The sequence below is a fragment of the Entelurus aequoreus genome, linkage group LG09 (genome assembly GCF_033978785.1).
Source record: "Entelurus aequoreus isolate RoL-2023_Sb linkage group LG09, RoL_Eaeq_v1.1, whole genome shotgun sequence".
In the NCBI taxonomy this organism is placed as follows: domain Eukaryota; kingdom Metazoa; phylum Chordata; class Actinopteri; order Syngnathiformes; family Syngnathidae; genus Entelurus; species Entelurus aequoreus.
The window spans coordinates 58,104,761-58,120,832 of NC_084739.1; the positions used below are offsets into that span (position 1 = coordinate 58,104,761).

General features: G+C 41.2%; 1 protein-coding gene and 2 gene segments (V, D, J or C); all 3 read left to right on the forward strand.

Annotated features, from left to right (window-relative positions):
* The first annotated feature begins 662 nt into the window (after window positions 1-662).
* On the forward strand, window positions 663-2,085 carry LOC133656904 (T cell receptor alpha variable 38-1-like). The segment is given in 2 exon segments: window positions 663-696; window positions 764-2,085. Coding segments are annotated over 2 exon segments (411 nt in total).
* Window positions 2,086-9,526: 7,441 nt separating this feature from the next.
* LOC133657546 (T cell receptor alpha chain MC.7.G5-like) overlaps window positions 9,527-16,072 on the forward strand; it is a 30,588-nt gene continuing 24,042 nt past the window's right edge. Inside the window, exons 1-2 of the mRNA XM_062059003.1 lie at window positions 9,527-9,555; window positions 9,623-9,928. Of these exons, the coding sequence (XP_061914987.1) occupies window positions 9,537-9,555; window positions 9,623-9,928 (325 nt within the window). The 5' untranslated portion in view covers window positions 9,527-9,536. The remainder of the gene's footprint in view (window positions 9,556-9,622; window positions 9,929-16,072) is intronic.
* Window positions 9,921-15,325, forward strand: LOC133657547 (T cell receptor alpha variable 38-1-like). The segment is given in 2 exon segments: window positions 9,921-10,052; window positions 14,123-15,325. A coding segment is annotated over 1 exon segment (303 nt).

The following is a 16,072-nucleotide window of genomic DNA, read 5'->3' on the forward strand; positions in this document are numbered from 1 at the left end:
CAAGGATTGACTATATGTTAAGTACAGTTTGCATGCATGACTGCTCTTCCTATGTTAAAGTATGTTAAAATCCTTTTACCTGATCATCACTATCCTGGTTCCTGCGTCTTGGGGTCACTACAACCGCAGCCATGCGAGTTCGCAACAATGACAATAAAGATTATTCTGATTATGAACACTGTTCGACAAAGTTAGCAATTAAATTAAAATATGTATGAGTGATCATGCCAGGATTAAGATGACTAAAAGCAAAGGACATGGTTTCTAAATATGAATATAAACAAACGGCAAGACATTAAAAACATGCAATAATCATGGCAATGTTCCCAACAGATCGTTCCAGACCGTCTGCTTAGTGTCGCCCTCACAGCCTGCTCTCTTTTGTTTCTCTCCCCCTGCTGTGAGGTAAGGGGCCTGTCAGTCACATGACGATGTGTTGGGCTTTCAAAACAAAACCATGTGAAACTCTGCGGTGTATTTTTTGGGTGGGATAAGTGCGTCTTTCTCTAATAATGAAATATTGAAGGGACACGTCCACCCCGGTACTACTCCTATGTATGTGATGTTTTTGTGAAGCGCCTCCCTCTTTGGAATTGGGCCCCGCCTCCTCAGCCACCAAGTCAGCGTGCACAGAGTCCAGGAGTGCAAACATGAAGGGAACATTGGTGTGTGTGCTGATGGCTGCCTGGAGCCTCGGTAAGGTCACGTGAGGTGAGCATGTCAGGTTATATGATGTTTGACCACATTTGTTGTCCTCTGACAGGATGTGGCAGCCAGACGGTGCACCAGCCAGCAGAGAATGTGTACGCCATGAAAGGCGACTCAGTGACGCTGGACTGCAGCTATGAAAACTCTGGAGGCAACAACTACATCTACTGGTACAAACAGGACGGGCAGGCGGCACCAAAGTTCATCCTGAGCCTCTCCATGATGACTCAGGGCAAGACTCATAGCAACTTTGAAAAGAGGTTCAGCTGCAGCATCAATGACACCGTCAAGCGAGCTCCTCTGAAGATCCAAGACGTGCAGCTGAACGACTCTGCAGTCTTCTACTGCGCCATGCAGCCCACAATGACTGACAGCTCTGCTGCACCTGCACAAAAGCCTCTCTGGGCTCCTCATCCTACTGTGGCTGTTTCAGAGCTAGTTCTGTGAAGGTTTTCACAGCTTTCGTCCTTGTCAGGACCAGGGGCGCCGCTAGGGATTTTGGGCCCCATGAAAAGAATCTTTACAGGGCCCCAACACAGCGGCAACATTATAATTTCATCATCATTAGGGGCCTCTCTGGGCCCCCCTCCATCATGGGCCCCTAGAATCCGTCTCCTTTACCCCCCCTTTTCGGCGTCCCTGGTCAGGACATCACCGGGGTGGCGAACAGGAGATGTTTTTTATTTACATACCTTAATTGTTTCCAAACCGTGTTTGTAACACGGCAGTGAAGGGCTGATCAAACACAACAGAAGTCATCATGATAGACCCACTGGCTGTGGAAAATATCTCCATCCGATAAACATACTCAATCAGTCTGTACATTGAAATAAATCACCTTTGCAGGTCTGTCTCTGCTATGCCTATCATCAGGCCGGGTACATCTTTCTTAAACCTATTTCTGTGGCCAAATGTTTGGTTTTAAATGACATCACGTACTACTAACGTACCACTCATCAAATATGCGTGGTGGTCAAGCCTGTGTCTGTTCCCAATGGGTAATAGGCGGCATTTAGCCTTTCTCGAATAAAAACGCCCTATTCTTGCGTTGTTTTCGGCTGTACAAACTATTTAAACCGCAAAAAGGATAAAAGTTTCTTCGGAATTCCTCGAGAGGTAATATAGATGAACAGAAGAGTGCAAGATTTTACAAAATGACAACGAAAAAAGTCCAAAGGAGCAGAGTCGAAGTATGCAGGAGTTTGCAGTGACCACTTCATTCAAGGTTTGTTTGATACACTTTTAACGTTTGTGTTTCCCATTTAAGTATTATCTTGACATTACTTGTTTGTATTTTTTAAAACACATTTTTGCTACGAGTGTTTCGCAAAGCACCAACTCGGCGAGTCTAACATTGACATCGGGATCCTCCTGGTTTAACATATATATATATATATATATATATATATATATATATATATATATATATATATATATATATATATATATATATATATATATATACATACATACATACATACATATACATATATATATATATATATATATATATATATATATATATATATATATATATATATATATATATATATATATATATATATATATATATATATTGTTTTGCCTTTTGGTTCGGGACCCTTTGGGACTGTGTGACTAGGGTTGAGTATCGAGTATCGATTGGAACCGGGACTAACTTTCCGATTCTCCCGGAATCGTTCAAAAGTTTAAATTTCGATTCCTAGTTTTGATACCCAGTCCGCCGACCGGAAAAAAAGAATAAGTCCGCCGACCGGAAGAAGAAGCCGCTGAACACCAGCGAAGAAGCGCCCACCGCCGGAAGTGTTAGCATAGCCGAGCCTATGTAGCCGAGCGAGTCAGTCATGCATGGATAGCGGGCGTCGGCGGTCGAAAGTGTGGTTTTATTTTACTAAAAAAAATGAAATATCGGCGAAATGTAACATGTGCGACAGGACTGTTTCGTGCTTAGGACGGTGCACGTCGAACATGATGAAGCACCTTCGAGTTCATGGAGTACAAATAAATGCGTGTCCCGTCTTCGACGCGCTGCGCCGACCGTCCTCCTCTGCCTCTTCCTCTGGCACCGACGCCCAGCCTGGCACTGCAGTCCGAATCCGGTAAGTAAAACAATATATATGCAATAAATAATGTGTTTTGCGCCAACGTTGCGCGTATTTTTTCATAGACAATTTACAACCTGCTAGCCAAGCTCCGCGATGTGCTCAGCGTACTCCGTTCACCGTAGCGGCAATGGGGAAGATGTCGGTGCCACAGACGGAAGAGTGCCACAGAAAGGTCACTGCACACATAGTCAAAAGACTGCATCCCTTTTCAGAGGTGGAATCTCCAACATTTAGGTTAGTTAAGCAATAACGTTAGAGCTAAGCTAATTGATACTGGGATGAAAAGTAACAGCAACATTACATGTTTGTTTATGTTTGCAGGGATATGGTGAAAACTCTCAACCCAAAATACATACCACCTTCCAGGGACTACCTGTCAAACACATTGATCCCGGCATGGTACAAGAAGAATCGGAATCGAGAATCGTCAGGAATCGGAATCGAAACAAAGAATCGGAATCGGAATCGTTCGAATTCAAACGATACCCAACCCTATGTGTGACAAGAGGTGGCACTTTCGTGACTTATGCGGTGCTTTTTTGTAGACTTCTGGATCTGCCTCCCGGGAGCCTTTTGGCCATGGAGACCAGCTGCTGGGTCTCTGCCACACCAGAGTCCGTTTAGAGAGACTGGAGGAGATGCAAATGAAGAGACAGGGCTGTGGAGCTAGCACTGAGCGCCGGGACGGACAAGCTTCACAGTGTCTTGGCTGAATGAGCAGGTATCAGACACCTCAGTTTCCTTAGACGCATCATCGCTCATCCATGTGGACTGGACACTGGCTGAGTTAGTGGGCGGCCGAGAGTGGAGTCGGCTCTCTTGGTTGCTTTGTTGGGTGTGCTCCTGTCTCTGGCCATGCTCCTTCCACCCCAGCAGGCGATGGCGTGGAACACCGCAGAGGCCACCACAGTGTATATGTTTCTTTTACTTTTTATTCATAGCTGTATGTAGAAGTGGCTGGTTGCATCAGCTCTGCTCTTTTAATGTCTTTAATGTCCTTTGTGTTCTTTGATGTTTGATGTTTTCCTCTTACACACATGTAAGAGGGATGTGTGCTATGGCTATGAGTTGTTTTTTCCCTCGGCCTTAGTCTGGACCCCCTCTCCAGGGGCCCAGGCTTAGACAGATTTTTATTTTTATTTTTTCTTCACCCCCCCATTGTTTACCTGTATCTCAACTTTTTTGTAAGGGGCGCCGGAAGTTGGCAGACCCGTCAGCGATCCTGTTCTGTCTCCCTGTAATGTTTGTCTGATCTTGAATGGGATTGTGCTGAAAATGTTTATTTCCCTTCGGGGATTAATAAAGTATTTCTGATTCTGATTCTGATTCTGATCTCAGCCCAGCCACACTGAGATTCATCATTTAGGGAGAAGTTGTGATGGACAACATTCAAGACCTGCCAAAAGCTGTGTGCATTCTCTTTGGACTTTTCGAGCTGGGCCATTGTGAACTGAAACCAAAATGACCATTTTCCGGGCTATGGAGCGCACCAGGATATAAGCCGCACCCACAAAATTTTAGAAGAAAAATATATTTTTTCATATATTGGCACGCACCGGACTATGAGCCGCAGATATATACATTATGATGTTCTGTTATATACACAGAAATATTTTGTAAATGTTTATTTACCTACCTTAATTGTTTCCAAACAGTGTCTGTAACACGGCAGTTAACGGCTGACCAAACACAACAGAAGTCATCGTCATGGACCCACCAGCTGCGGAAGCTAGCTCTCCATCAGCTAAACAGACACAATCAGTCCACGGTGACGTTTTAGTGAGTTTGTGGAATTGAAACAATGCAAATAGGATACCATTGTAAGTTAATAACACTAACACAAACACCTGTAAATGTGTAGGCATACTAGCTAATGCTAACAACGCTAGCTTCATTACATTATGTATGAATAAGCATGAAAATACTTTTACAGACATCACACGTTGGACGGTTCAAAAAGTAAGAATTGTTTCAGTTAAACTGTGAAACTTACAAATGTTGCTTGGAGTGATAAATGAAAAATATTTTCGAGCAAAAATGCTGTGGACGCTTATTCCCGGTTTACGACATTCAAAACAGGAAGTACATTTTCAAACCGCAATACCTGCAGTGAGAAAACTTGTCCAAAAGATGGCACCATAGCACAATTGTAATTTCAGCCATCTACTTTCCAGGTGAGAGGCAGGATTTATGATCTACAATAAACTTACAGGGAGCAGGGAAGCGAGGAAACAGCAGACCACTCGATGATGTAAACATAGGGACACAAGGAAGTGATCACAGCGCCACTATACATAGTTTGTCTGCAATTGCACTCATAATAAAAATATAACTAATACTTGGTTAATATTCAAGTCACAAATAGTAACTTGAGTATTGTTGACGCTTTTCGAATGGTTATTTATCCAATTTTACGGGCGGAATATTGGAGCTCCTATTGACTCCACTGTAAGCTGACTTTTATTTACATTTACTTTACATTTGGGAGTGTTGGGACTAACGCTGTTATTTTCGGCGGTAACTAATAGTCTAACGCGTTATTTTTTATATTCTGTAACTCAGTTACCGTTACTACATGATGCGTTACTGCGTTATTTTACGTTATTTTACGTTATTTTTTAACGTAACGGCTAGAAAGTCAGAAGATCTGAGTGTGTTTTATTGGAGAGCTGCGGTGTCGTCCTTCTGATTCTTCCTCTGTCACAAGGAAGAGAAGAGAGGGGCGCGCTGTGTGTGTGGGGCGGGGGCGTGTCGGTGTTTAAAAACAAGACATGGCGGAGCCGAAGTCGAATTTCTTAACATGGAGATATTCTCACTACTTTTCTATTGTTGAGCACAAAGAAAATAACATTTTAGTTAAATGTAAGTTGTGTCTTGGATCAAAGATCCTATCTACTGCCCAAAACAGCAATTCAAATCTGCTAAAACAGCTACAAAAGCAACATGCTTCGACGAAGTAAAGAGAGACACACTTCACCTTTACCTCCAACAGCGGCTGGATTTTAACGGCGGCACTGCTAGCCAGGAAAACATTGATAGAGCCATTGCAGCGTATGTGCTAGAAGACATGCAGGCTATTTCTACAGTGGAGTCACCGGCTTTCAGGTAGCTAATTAGCATGATAGCGGGCGTCAAACAGCAAATGGCACGAAAACATTTTCCAAGTTCCTGGACACAGTGGACAGTGAGTACATAAACATGGAAAGCAAGCTAAAGAAGACACTCCAAACTCTGCCTCTGCTCATCATTCAGCACTGAAGGTACACACACTCTGTCAATTCTCTTATATACTCTTTCATTCTAGACTTCTAGAGTGTTTGATTATCACATCACTCTAAATGTACAGACTATAAAGTTCACAAACATAAAGAGGGATCCTAGTGGGCCAGGCCAATCTTTCCTTTTCTCTAAACTAAAACTGGGGAAATGCGTAGAGTGTTCTGGGCTTCGTACAGTGTTGATCTCCTGAAGACATGATTTTATTTCACAATTCCTTGAGAGAAAAAAACGCCTGGTTAGGAATGTGTATAGCAGTATGTGTGCTGTATATAGTGACATGAAATATGTGTGCTGTATATAGTGACATGAAATATAATCATGTCAGCTATGTTGTAACATGTTGTTATTATGCGGTTAGTTACTTATGTATGTTATGTTGCAGCTATTTAAAATAGTTTTGTCAATTTGTTCTGGCCCAAAATAAATTGGCCCTTTGAAACGTACCTTTGTCTTTGTGTGTTGTATGTAGACCACATTGCTTAGCAGAGTTCCGTGATGCAAATGCATGTCAAGTTGATCAACAGATTGTATTATTCTCCAGTGCAATAACAGTACTGAAATGAAGGCTAAAAGTGCATTAATGGGAGCCTTAAAATTAAAAAAAAAAAAAAGAAGTAACTCAATAGTTACTTTCTACAGTAACACATTACTTTTTGGTGTAAGTAACTGAGTTAGTAACTGAGTTACTTTTGAAGTAAAGTAACTAGTAACTGTAACTAGTTACTGGTTTTCAGTAACTAACCCAACACTGATATTTGGACTGCATTTAAAAAAAACATCTGTCGTCAGGTCTTTCCTAATGATTCTGCACAAAATAAAACAATTTTAAAAAAAAAGCAGTTTCCCTTTAAGACATAATTGCACATAGTATCTAACAATGTCATACATGTTGATTAATGGTCGAGTAAAATTAGGTGTTGTCTTTGTGTTGTCGTGTAGCCGTTACTCTCACCCACGATACTCTTTTTTTAAACAGAGCTCGTGCTGCTGTTTCACTCTTTTTTGGTGGTGAAATTTTGCTACCTGGAAGGGAATGACAAAACATTTTAGCTAGTTTTGACGTAACTTAATCCTTTTAATCTTTTTCCACAAAATAGACAGATAGATAGGCGGCCGGATGGGGAAGGGGGTGGGTGGGTGTAAGGAACAGTGTAACTCGGCCTGTGGCCATCACGTCTCCACCTCATCGCTGCCATCACAGCCTGGGGGGGGGGGACAATAGACTACAGACTCTGATTACATTGAACACATCGCTTATTAAAAAATAATCAAATAACGATATCTTATAATAAATAAAAATATTAGAGAAATAAAGAAGCCTACAATTGTTGGTTGTGTTTTCCGCTCCACTTGCAGAATGGCGATATACTATATATATCTCGATATTTTTTCCGTAAAGTACAAAAAAACACAAAGCAGTCCTAGTTACCTGAGATACTAAGTAAATAAATAATGATAAATGGGTTATATTTGTATAGCGCTTTTCTACCTTCAAGGTACTCAAAGCGCTTTGACAGTACTTCCACATTCACCCATTCACACACACATTCACACACTGATGGAGGGAGCTGCCATGCAAGGCGCTACCAGCACCCATCAGGGGCAAGGGTGAAGTGTCTTGCCCAAGGACACAACGGACGTGACTAGGATGGTAGAGGGTGGGGATTGAACCCCAGTAACCAGCAACCCTCCAATTGCTGGCACAGCCACTCTAACAACTTCGCCACGCCATGTCATTATTATGACTTAGTAAGTCAATATTTTGACTTAGTAATTTGAGGTTAGTTTGTCTAAATTGTCAGACCAATCGATTGCTTCTATGATGTCTCCATCATGTCCAGAAGTCTCTTCTTTATCTGGACGTCTTCTTCTTCTGCATTCAGCAACTTTGTCTCGATTGGAAGTTTTTGTTTTAGTCTGTCGTGCTTGTGGCTGTTGAGTTTTGCCTAGTGAATTTTTTTTTTTATATAAGGATTTTCACAAAATTACATTCAACAATCATGAATACATTATTTGGGATAACCCCACTTTAGCACAGGTGTAAGATAGTGACATGTTATTTACAACATGTCAAATGGCCCTCAACATCGTCTGGAAACAATGTGTGTCAATACAGCACTTCGGGGTATTTTAATTTTGACAGAAAAAAAATACATTTAATGCAACTACAGTTTTACTTAACTCAATATTATTTATTACAAGAAACTACTGAAAGCATTTTTAATACAACCCTATTTAAATACATCTAAAACAGCAGAACTTTAATATATGCTTGCCATCTTGACTTCTGATTCCAAAGAAGGTATTTTTGTCACGCTGTTGTGAAATAATGATAATATTAAAACAAATGGGCAATATATGATTCCACACTGTTGAAAATGGTCATATGAGAGCATTTGTAATTGCAGTGCAGTTCATATAAAAATGTTTTGATGCCCCAGATATACAACATCTATCTGCCTTTTAACAATATTACTTCATAGCAATGAAGTTAGCGCCCACATACCTGAAGTAGAGCGCTTCTCTCTTTCACCACAGAAGATTGTGGATTTCTCCTATTGGAATCTTGCTGCTCTTGTACCTCATTTGGCATATCTTTGTCTGTGACCAGGCTGTCAAGGGTGAATGGAGAATCTGAACTCCTGTGAGAGCTTGTGTCAATATCTGATGTTTCTATTCCAAATTGAATGGATGTAGTTGATGGAGAACCGCCAGAGATCTGCTCGCATAGTTCGAAGTACAGCAAAACAACTCTACCATAACCACTTCTTCCACCTGCGTCCAATGCTTGTCTGTACTTTCCACGAATCGCTTTCAGTTTTGTGCCGATAGTTGTTTTTGTGATGTCCTCTTTCCAATGAGGAAATTCCTCAGATGTCCCTCCCTCCAAGTCTGTACCGTTCCAAAATAGGGTAAGCATTTCACCAGACTTGGACTGGCAAGTTTCCCAGTCAACACTTTGTTGAGTTTTGTTAACTTTAAATTCCAAAACGATGCTTAAAAGTATCTCTACTCCTCTGTCAGTCCACATATATTATTCTTTCTTGTCGTGACCCGCCATTTTTGCTATATGCCGCCTCCGGAGATGACGTTTTGGATGTTTCTGATTGGCTAAAAAGGTTTCTTTTTTCCTATGCTACAGCGCCCCCAGTATTTTGGCATGCGTATGACACTCAGTGTATGCGTTTGCTTGGGGACAGTAATAGTTTTTTAAATGCGAATTTGTGGCTGGAAATCTTGTTCAGACGTTAGTTTAGGCAATGGCTCTTTGTTGTTAAGGCGGCCGCCTTAACAACAAAACGCTGCGGGAAACCTTGCCTATGTATGTGATGTGTTTGTGAAGTGCCTCCCTCTTTGGGATTAGGCCCCACCTCCTCAGCCACCAAGTCAACGTGCACGGAGCCCAGGAGTGCAAACATGAAGCGTGCATTGGTGTGTGTGTTGATGGCTGCCTGGAGCCTTGGTAAGGTCATTTGAGGTGAGCATGTCAGGTTATATGATGTTTGACAACATTTGTTGTCCTCTGACAGAATGTGGCAGCCAGACGGTGCACCAGCCAGCAGAGAATGTGTACGCCATGAAAGGCGACTCAGTGACGCTGGACTGCAGCTATGAAAACTATGGAGGCAACGACTACATCTTCTGGTACAAACAGGACGGGCGGGCGGCACCAAAGTTCATCCTGAGCCTCTCCATGACGGGTCTGGGCAAGACTGAGAGCAGCTTTGAAAAGAGGTTCAGCTGCAGCATCAATGACACCGCCAAGCGAGCTCCTCTGAAGATCCAAGACGTGCAGCTGAGCGACTCTGCTGTCTTCTACTGCGCCATCCAGCCCACAATGACTGACAGCCCTGCTGTACCTGCACAAAAACCTAATGCAAACAACGCTTGCTTCATTACATTACAATAGTACATATAAATGCGCATGAAAACACTTCTACAGACATCACACATGGGACGGTAAGTAATAATTGTTTCAGTCAAACTGTGAAACTTACAAATGTTGCTTCGAGTGATAAATTAAGAATTTTGTCGAGCAAAAATGCTAAGGATTCTTATTCCTGGTTTACGGCATTCAAAATAGGAAGTACATTTCCAACCCGCAATACCTGCAGTGAGAAAACTTGTCCAAAAGATGGCACCATAGCACAATTATAATTCCAGCCATCTACTTTCCAGGTGAGAGGCAGGATTTATGATCTAAAATAAACTTACAGGGAGCAAGGAAGCGAGGAAACAGCAGACCACTCGATGATGTAAACATAGGGACACAAGGAAGTGATCACAGCACCACTATAAATAGTGTGTCTGCGTTAGCCATACTTGCCAACCTTGAGACCTCCAATATCGGGAGGTGGGGGAGCGGGGGGGGCGCCGTGGTCGGGGGGGGGCGGGGGGAGCGTGTTTGGGGCGGGGGGCGTGGTTGGGGCGTGGCCAAGGGCGTGGTTAAGAGGAGAGTATATTTACAGCTAGAATTCACCAAATCAATTATTTCACATATATAATATATATATATATATATATATATATATATATATATATATATATATATATATATATATATATATATATATATATATATATATATATATATATATACATATATATATATATATATATATACATATATATATACATATATATATATATGTATGTATATATATATATATATGTATGAAATACTTGACTTTCAGTGAATTCTAGCTATATATATATATTTTATTTTTTATTTTATTATACATATAAATAAAAGACATACTTGAATTTCAGTGTTCTGCAGGCTATCCGGTAGGTGGCAGTATTGTCCTGTTTAAGAGTGTCACAGCATTGCTGTTTACGGCAGACGAACTGCTTTACAGTAGACTAAACGTGACTGCTGTTGTTGTGTGTTGTTACCGCGCTGGGAGGACGTTAATGAAACTGCCTAACAATAAACCCACATAAGAAACCAAGAACTCTCTCTGCTTGTTGTGCACTCTACTCTCTAAAAGCCGTAGATGTTATGACGTCATTGGGCAGGCAAGCTACTGGGAAAGCGGACGTGAGAACGGCTGTCCCCACTCAGGTCCGCATTGAGATGGTGGGGGCGTGGCCTCCAGCTCCAGCTGAATACCGGGAGTTTGTCGGGAGAATTGGGAGGTTGTCGGGAGAGGCGCTGAATACCGGGATTCTCCCGCTAAAAACGGGAGGGTTGGCAAGTATGGCGTTAGCACTCATAATAACAATATCACTAATACTTGGTTAATATTCAAGTAACAACTAGTAACTTGAGTATTGTTGACGCTTTTCGAATGGTTATTTATCCAATTTTATGGATGAAATAATGGAGCTCCCATCCGCTACGCTGTAAGCTGACTTTTATTTTATATTTAGACTGCATTTAAAAAAAACATCTGTTGTCATGTCTTTTATAATGATTGTGAACAATAACCAAACCTATTATCTACATCTTTCTGCGGCCAATTGTTTGGTTTTAAATGACGTCATGTCCGGCTCATGTCCCACTCATCAAAAATGTGTGGTGGTCAAACCAGTGTCTGTTCTCAACGGGTAATAGGCGGCATTTAGCCTTTCTCGAAGAAAAATGCTCTATTCTTGCGTTGTTTTCGGCTGTACAAACTGTTTTAAACCTAAAAAAGGATAAAAGTTTCTTCAGAGTTCCTCGAGAAGTTATATGAAAAAAAACAAGGAGTACAAGATTTTACAAAATGACGACGAAAAAAGTAGCACGCACTCCAGTCCAAAGGAACAGAGTCGAATAATGCAAGAGTTTGCAGTGACCACTTCATTAAAGGTGTGTTTGATACATTTTTAACATTTGTGTTTCCCATTTAAATATTATTATTTTTTAAACATTTTGCTACGAGTGTTTCGAAAAGCACCAACTCGGCGAGTCTAACCTTGACAATGGGATCCTCCTCACTGCATCTCAGCCCAGCCACACTGAGAATATTATTTAGGGAGAAATTGTGGTGGACAACATTCAAGACCTGCCAAAAGCTGTGTGCATTCTCTTTGGACTGCATCTCTTAAAACTTCCAGTTCATCCAACAGGTACTTTTGGAGCTGGGCCATGGTGAACTGAAACCAAAATGACAATTTTCCGGACTATAGAGCGCACCAAGATATAAGCCTCACCCACAAAATTTTAGAAGAAAAATATATTTTTCCATATATTGGCCAGCACCAGACTATGAGCCGCAGATATATACGTTATGAATTGACTTATTTACACAGAAATAATTTATAAATGTTTAATTACATACCTTAATTGTTTCCAAACAATGTCTGTAACACGGCAGTAAACGGCTGATCAAACACAACAGAAGTCATCGTCGAGGACCCACTAACTGCGGAAGCTGGCTCTCCATCAGCTAAAAAGACTCAATCAGTCCACGGTGACGTTTTAGTTAATTTATTGAGGAATTTGTGAAACTGAAACAATGCAAATAGGATGCCATTGTAAGTTAATAACATTAACACAAACACCTGTAAATGTGTAGGCATACTAGCTAATGCTAACAACGCTAGCTTCATTACATTACGTATGAATAAGCATGAAAACACTTCTACAGACATCACACGTGGGATGGTTCAAAAAGTAAGAATTGTTTCAGTTAAACTGTGAAACTTACAAATGTTGCTGGGAGTGATAAATGAAGAATAATTTTGAGCAAAAATGCTATGGACACTTATTCCTGGTTTACAGCATCAAAACAGGAAGTACATTTTCAACCCGAAATACCTGCTGTGAGCAAACTTGTCCAAAAGATGGCGCCGTAGCACAATTATAATTTCAGCCATCTACTTTCCAGGTGAGAGGCAGGATTTATAATCTACAGTAAATTTACAGGGAGAAGGGAAGCGAGGAAACAGCAGACCACTCGATGATGTAAACATAGGGACACAAGGAAGTGATCACAGCGCCGCTATAAATAGTTTGTCTGCTTTAGCACTCATAATAACAATATCACTAATACTTTGTTAATATTCAAGTCCTGAAATGTAACTTGAGTATTGTTGGCGCTTTTCGAATGGTTATTTACCAATTTTATGGGCGGAATAATGGAGTTCTTATTGGCTTTGCTGTAAGCTGACTTTTATTTAGGTTGTTGTTATTTAGGTTATTTAGGACTGTATTAAAAAAAATCCATCTGTCGTCATGTCTTTCATAATGATTGTGAACGATAGGCAAAATTCCCCAAAAAGTGCACTTCCCCTTTAAGACATACTGTAATTGCATATAGTATCTAACAACGTCATACATGTTGATTAATGGTTGAGTAAACCATCTTTGTGTTGTAGTGTAACCGTTACTCACACTCACATTACTCTTTTTAAATAGAGCTCGTGCTGCTGTTTCACGCTTTTGTGGTGGTGACATTTTGCTACCTGGAAGGGAATGACAAAACATTTTAGCTAGTGTTGACGTAACTTAATTCTTTTAATCTTTTTCCACAAGAAACGAGTGGAGTTTGCAAAATGTCATTGCACATTTGTATGATGACAATAAAGATTATTCTGATTAGGAACACTGTTCGACGAAGTTATCAATTAAATTATGTACGCGTGACCATGCCAGGATTAAGATGACTAAACATGATTTCTTAATATGAATATAAACAATTGGCAAGACATTATAAACATGCAATATTCATGGCAATGTTCCCAACAAATCGTTCCAGACCGTCTGCTTAGTGTCGCCCTCACAGCCTGCTTTCTTTCATTTCTCTCCCACTGCTGTGAGGTAAGGGGCCTGTCAGTCACATGATGATGTGTTGTGCTTTCAAAACAAAACCATGTTTACCTGCGGTATATTTTTTGGGAGGGACAAATGCGTTTTTCTCCAATGATGAAATATTACACCCCGCCTCCTCAGCCACTAAGTCAACGTGCACAAAGGCTATGAGTGCAAACATGAAGCGTGCATTGGTGTGTGTGCTGATGGCTGCCTGGAGCCTTGGTGAGGTCATTTGAGGTGAGCATGTCAGGTTATATGATGTTTGACCACATTTGTTGTCCTCTGACAGGATGTGGCAGCCAGACGGTGCACCAGCCTCCAGAGAATGTGTACGCCATGAAAGGCGACTCAGTGTCGCTGGACTGCAGCTATGAAAACTCTGGAAGCAACGACTACATCTTCTGGTACAAACAGGACGGGCAAGCGGCACCAAAGTTCATTCTGAGCCGCTTCAGGATCGGTCAGGGCAAGACTGAGAGCAGCTTTGAAAAAAGGTTCAGCTGCAGCATCAATGACACCGCCAAGCGAGCTCCTCTGAAGATCCAAGACGTGCAGATGAACGACTCTGCAGTCTTCTACTGCGCCATGCAGCCCACAATGACTGACATCTCTGCTGCACCCGCACAAAAATCTCTGTAGGCTCCTCATCCCACTGCGGCTGTTTGAGAGCTGGTTCTGATGAGGTTTTCACAGCTTTTCCTTCTGACCAGACTCCAAAAGTTTGCTGGGCTTAACTGTCGAGTTAAGTTTGAGTTTATTTCGAACATGCATGCATACAACATGATACATCACAATTTCCAGTTTCTCTATTCAACATGTCCGAAAAGGAGTAGGAAGAAGCAGAGCTTATTTAATCCTACCCCTTTTCTTTTACATAGCAGTTGCTAACACTTTTGTTCGCTTCCTGTTCTCAATTTATTCACAATATACTCTATAAGTAATAACAATAAAAATAAATAATACTTAGTGAAGTAAGTTATATATCATATGGTGAGATAAATAAGATTATCTAGAAAATGAATAGATGGAAGAAATAAATTCAAAATGTTTATCATGGTTTTTCTTCTTTGTACTTTGTAAACACTTTAAATTTGAAGAGTTTCGTGAAGTGGATCATATTAGTACATTGTGTGATTTATTTGCTTAATCCATTCCATAATTTAATTCCACATACTGATATACTGAAGGTCTTAAGTTGTGGCTACGAAAGTAGTTTACCACCACCAGGTGTGAATGAATGATGGGTTTTTAACATGTAAAGCGACTTTGGGTACTTAGAAAAGCGCTATATAAATCCCAGGTATTATTATTAAGTGTTGTACGTGCATACAAATGTTTGAAATTTTATTTTTCTCTAAGATTATATTTCTCCTCTTTTTTGGAAGAATTGTTGTACGTTCTTGGGTAGCAGATTGTAGCTTGCTTTGTGCATAATTTTATCTGTTTGCAAATTCACTGTAGTGGAATTTCAGTATTTTCGATCCAATAAATAAAGGGTTTGAACGTTCTCTATATCCAACATTATGTATTATTCTAACTGATCTTTTGTGTAACACAGTTAATGAATGAAGTGTACTATTGTAGTTATTTATGCACAATAATTTATGCACTATAATTTCCATCCATCCATCCATCTTCTGCTGCTTATCCGAGGTCGGGTCGCGGGGGCAGCAGCCTAAGCAGGGAAGCCCAAACTTTGCTCTCCCCACCCACTTCGTCCAGCTCCTCCCGGGGGATCCCGAGGCATTCCCAGGCCAGCCGGGAGAGCTAGGCTTCCCAACGTGTCCTGGGTCTTCCCCGTGGCCTCCTACCGGTCGAACATGCCCGAAACACCTCCCTTGGGAGGCGTTCGGGTGGCATCCTGACCAGATGCCCGAACCACCTCATCTGGCTCCTCTCGATGTGGAGGAGCAGCGGCTTTACTTTGAGCTCCCCCCGCCTGGCAGAGCTTCTCACCCTATCTCTAAGGGAGAGCCCCGCCACCCGGCGGAGAAAACTCATTTCGGCCGCTTGTACCAGTGATCTTGTCCTTTTGGTCATGACCCAAAGCTCATGACCATAGGTGAGGATGGGGACGTAGATTGAACGTAAATCGAGAGCTTTGTGTAACCCAGGCTTGAAAACACCATATGCCTGGAGTTGAAATAATTAATTTGAGTTAAAATAATTCATTTAGTAAAGATACATTAATTTCAGTTAAATAACTAAGTGTTAAAACAGGTACAAACTAATCTGCACT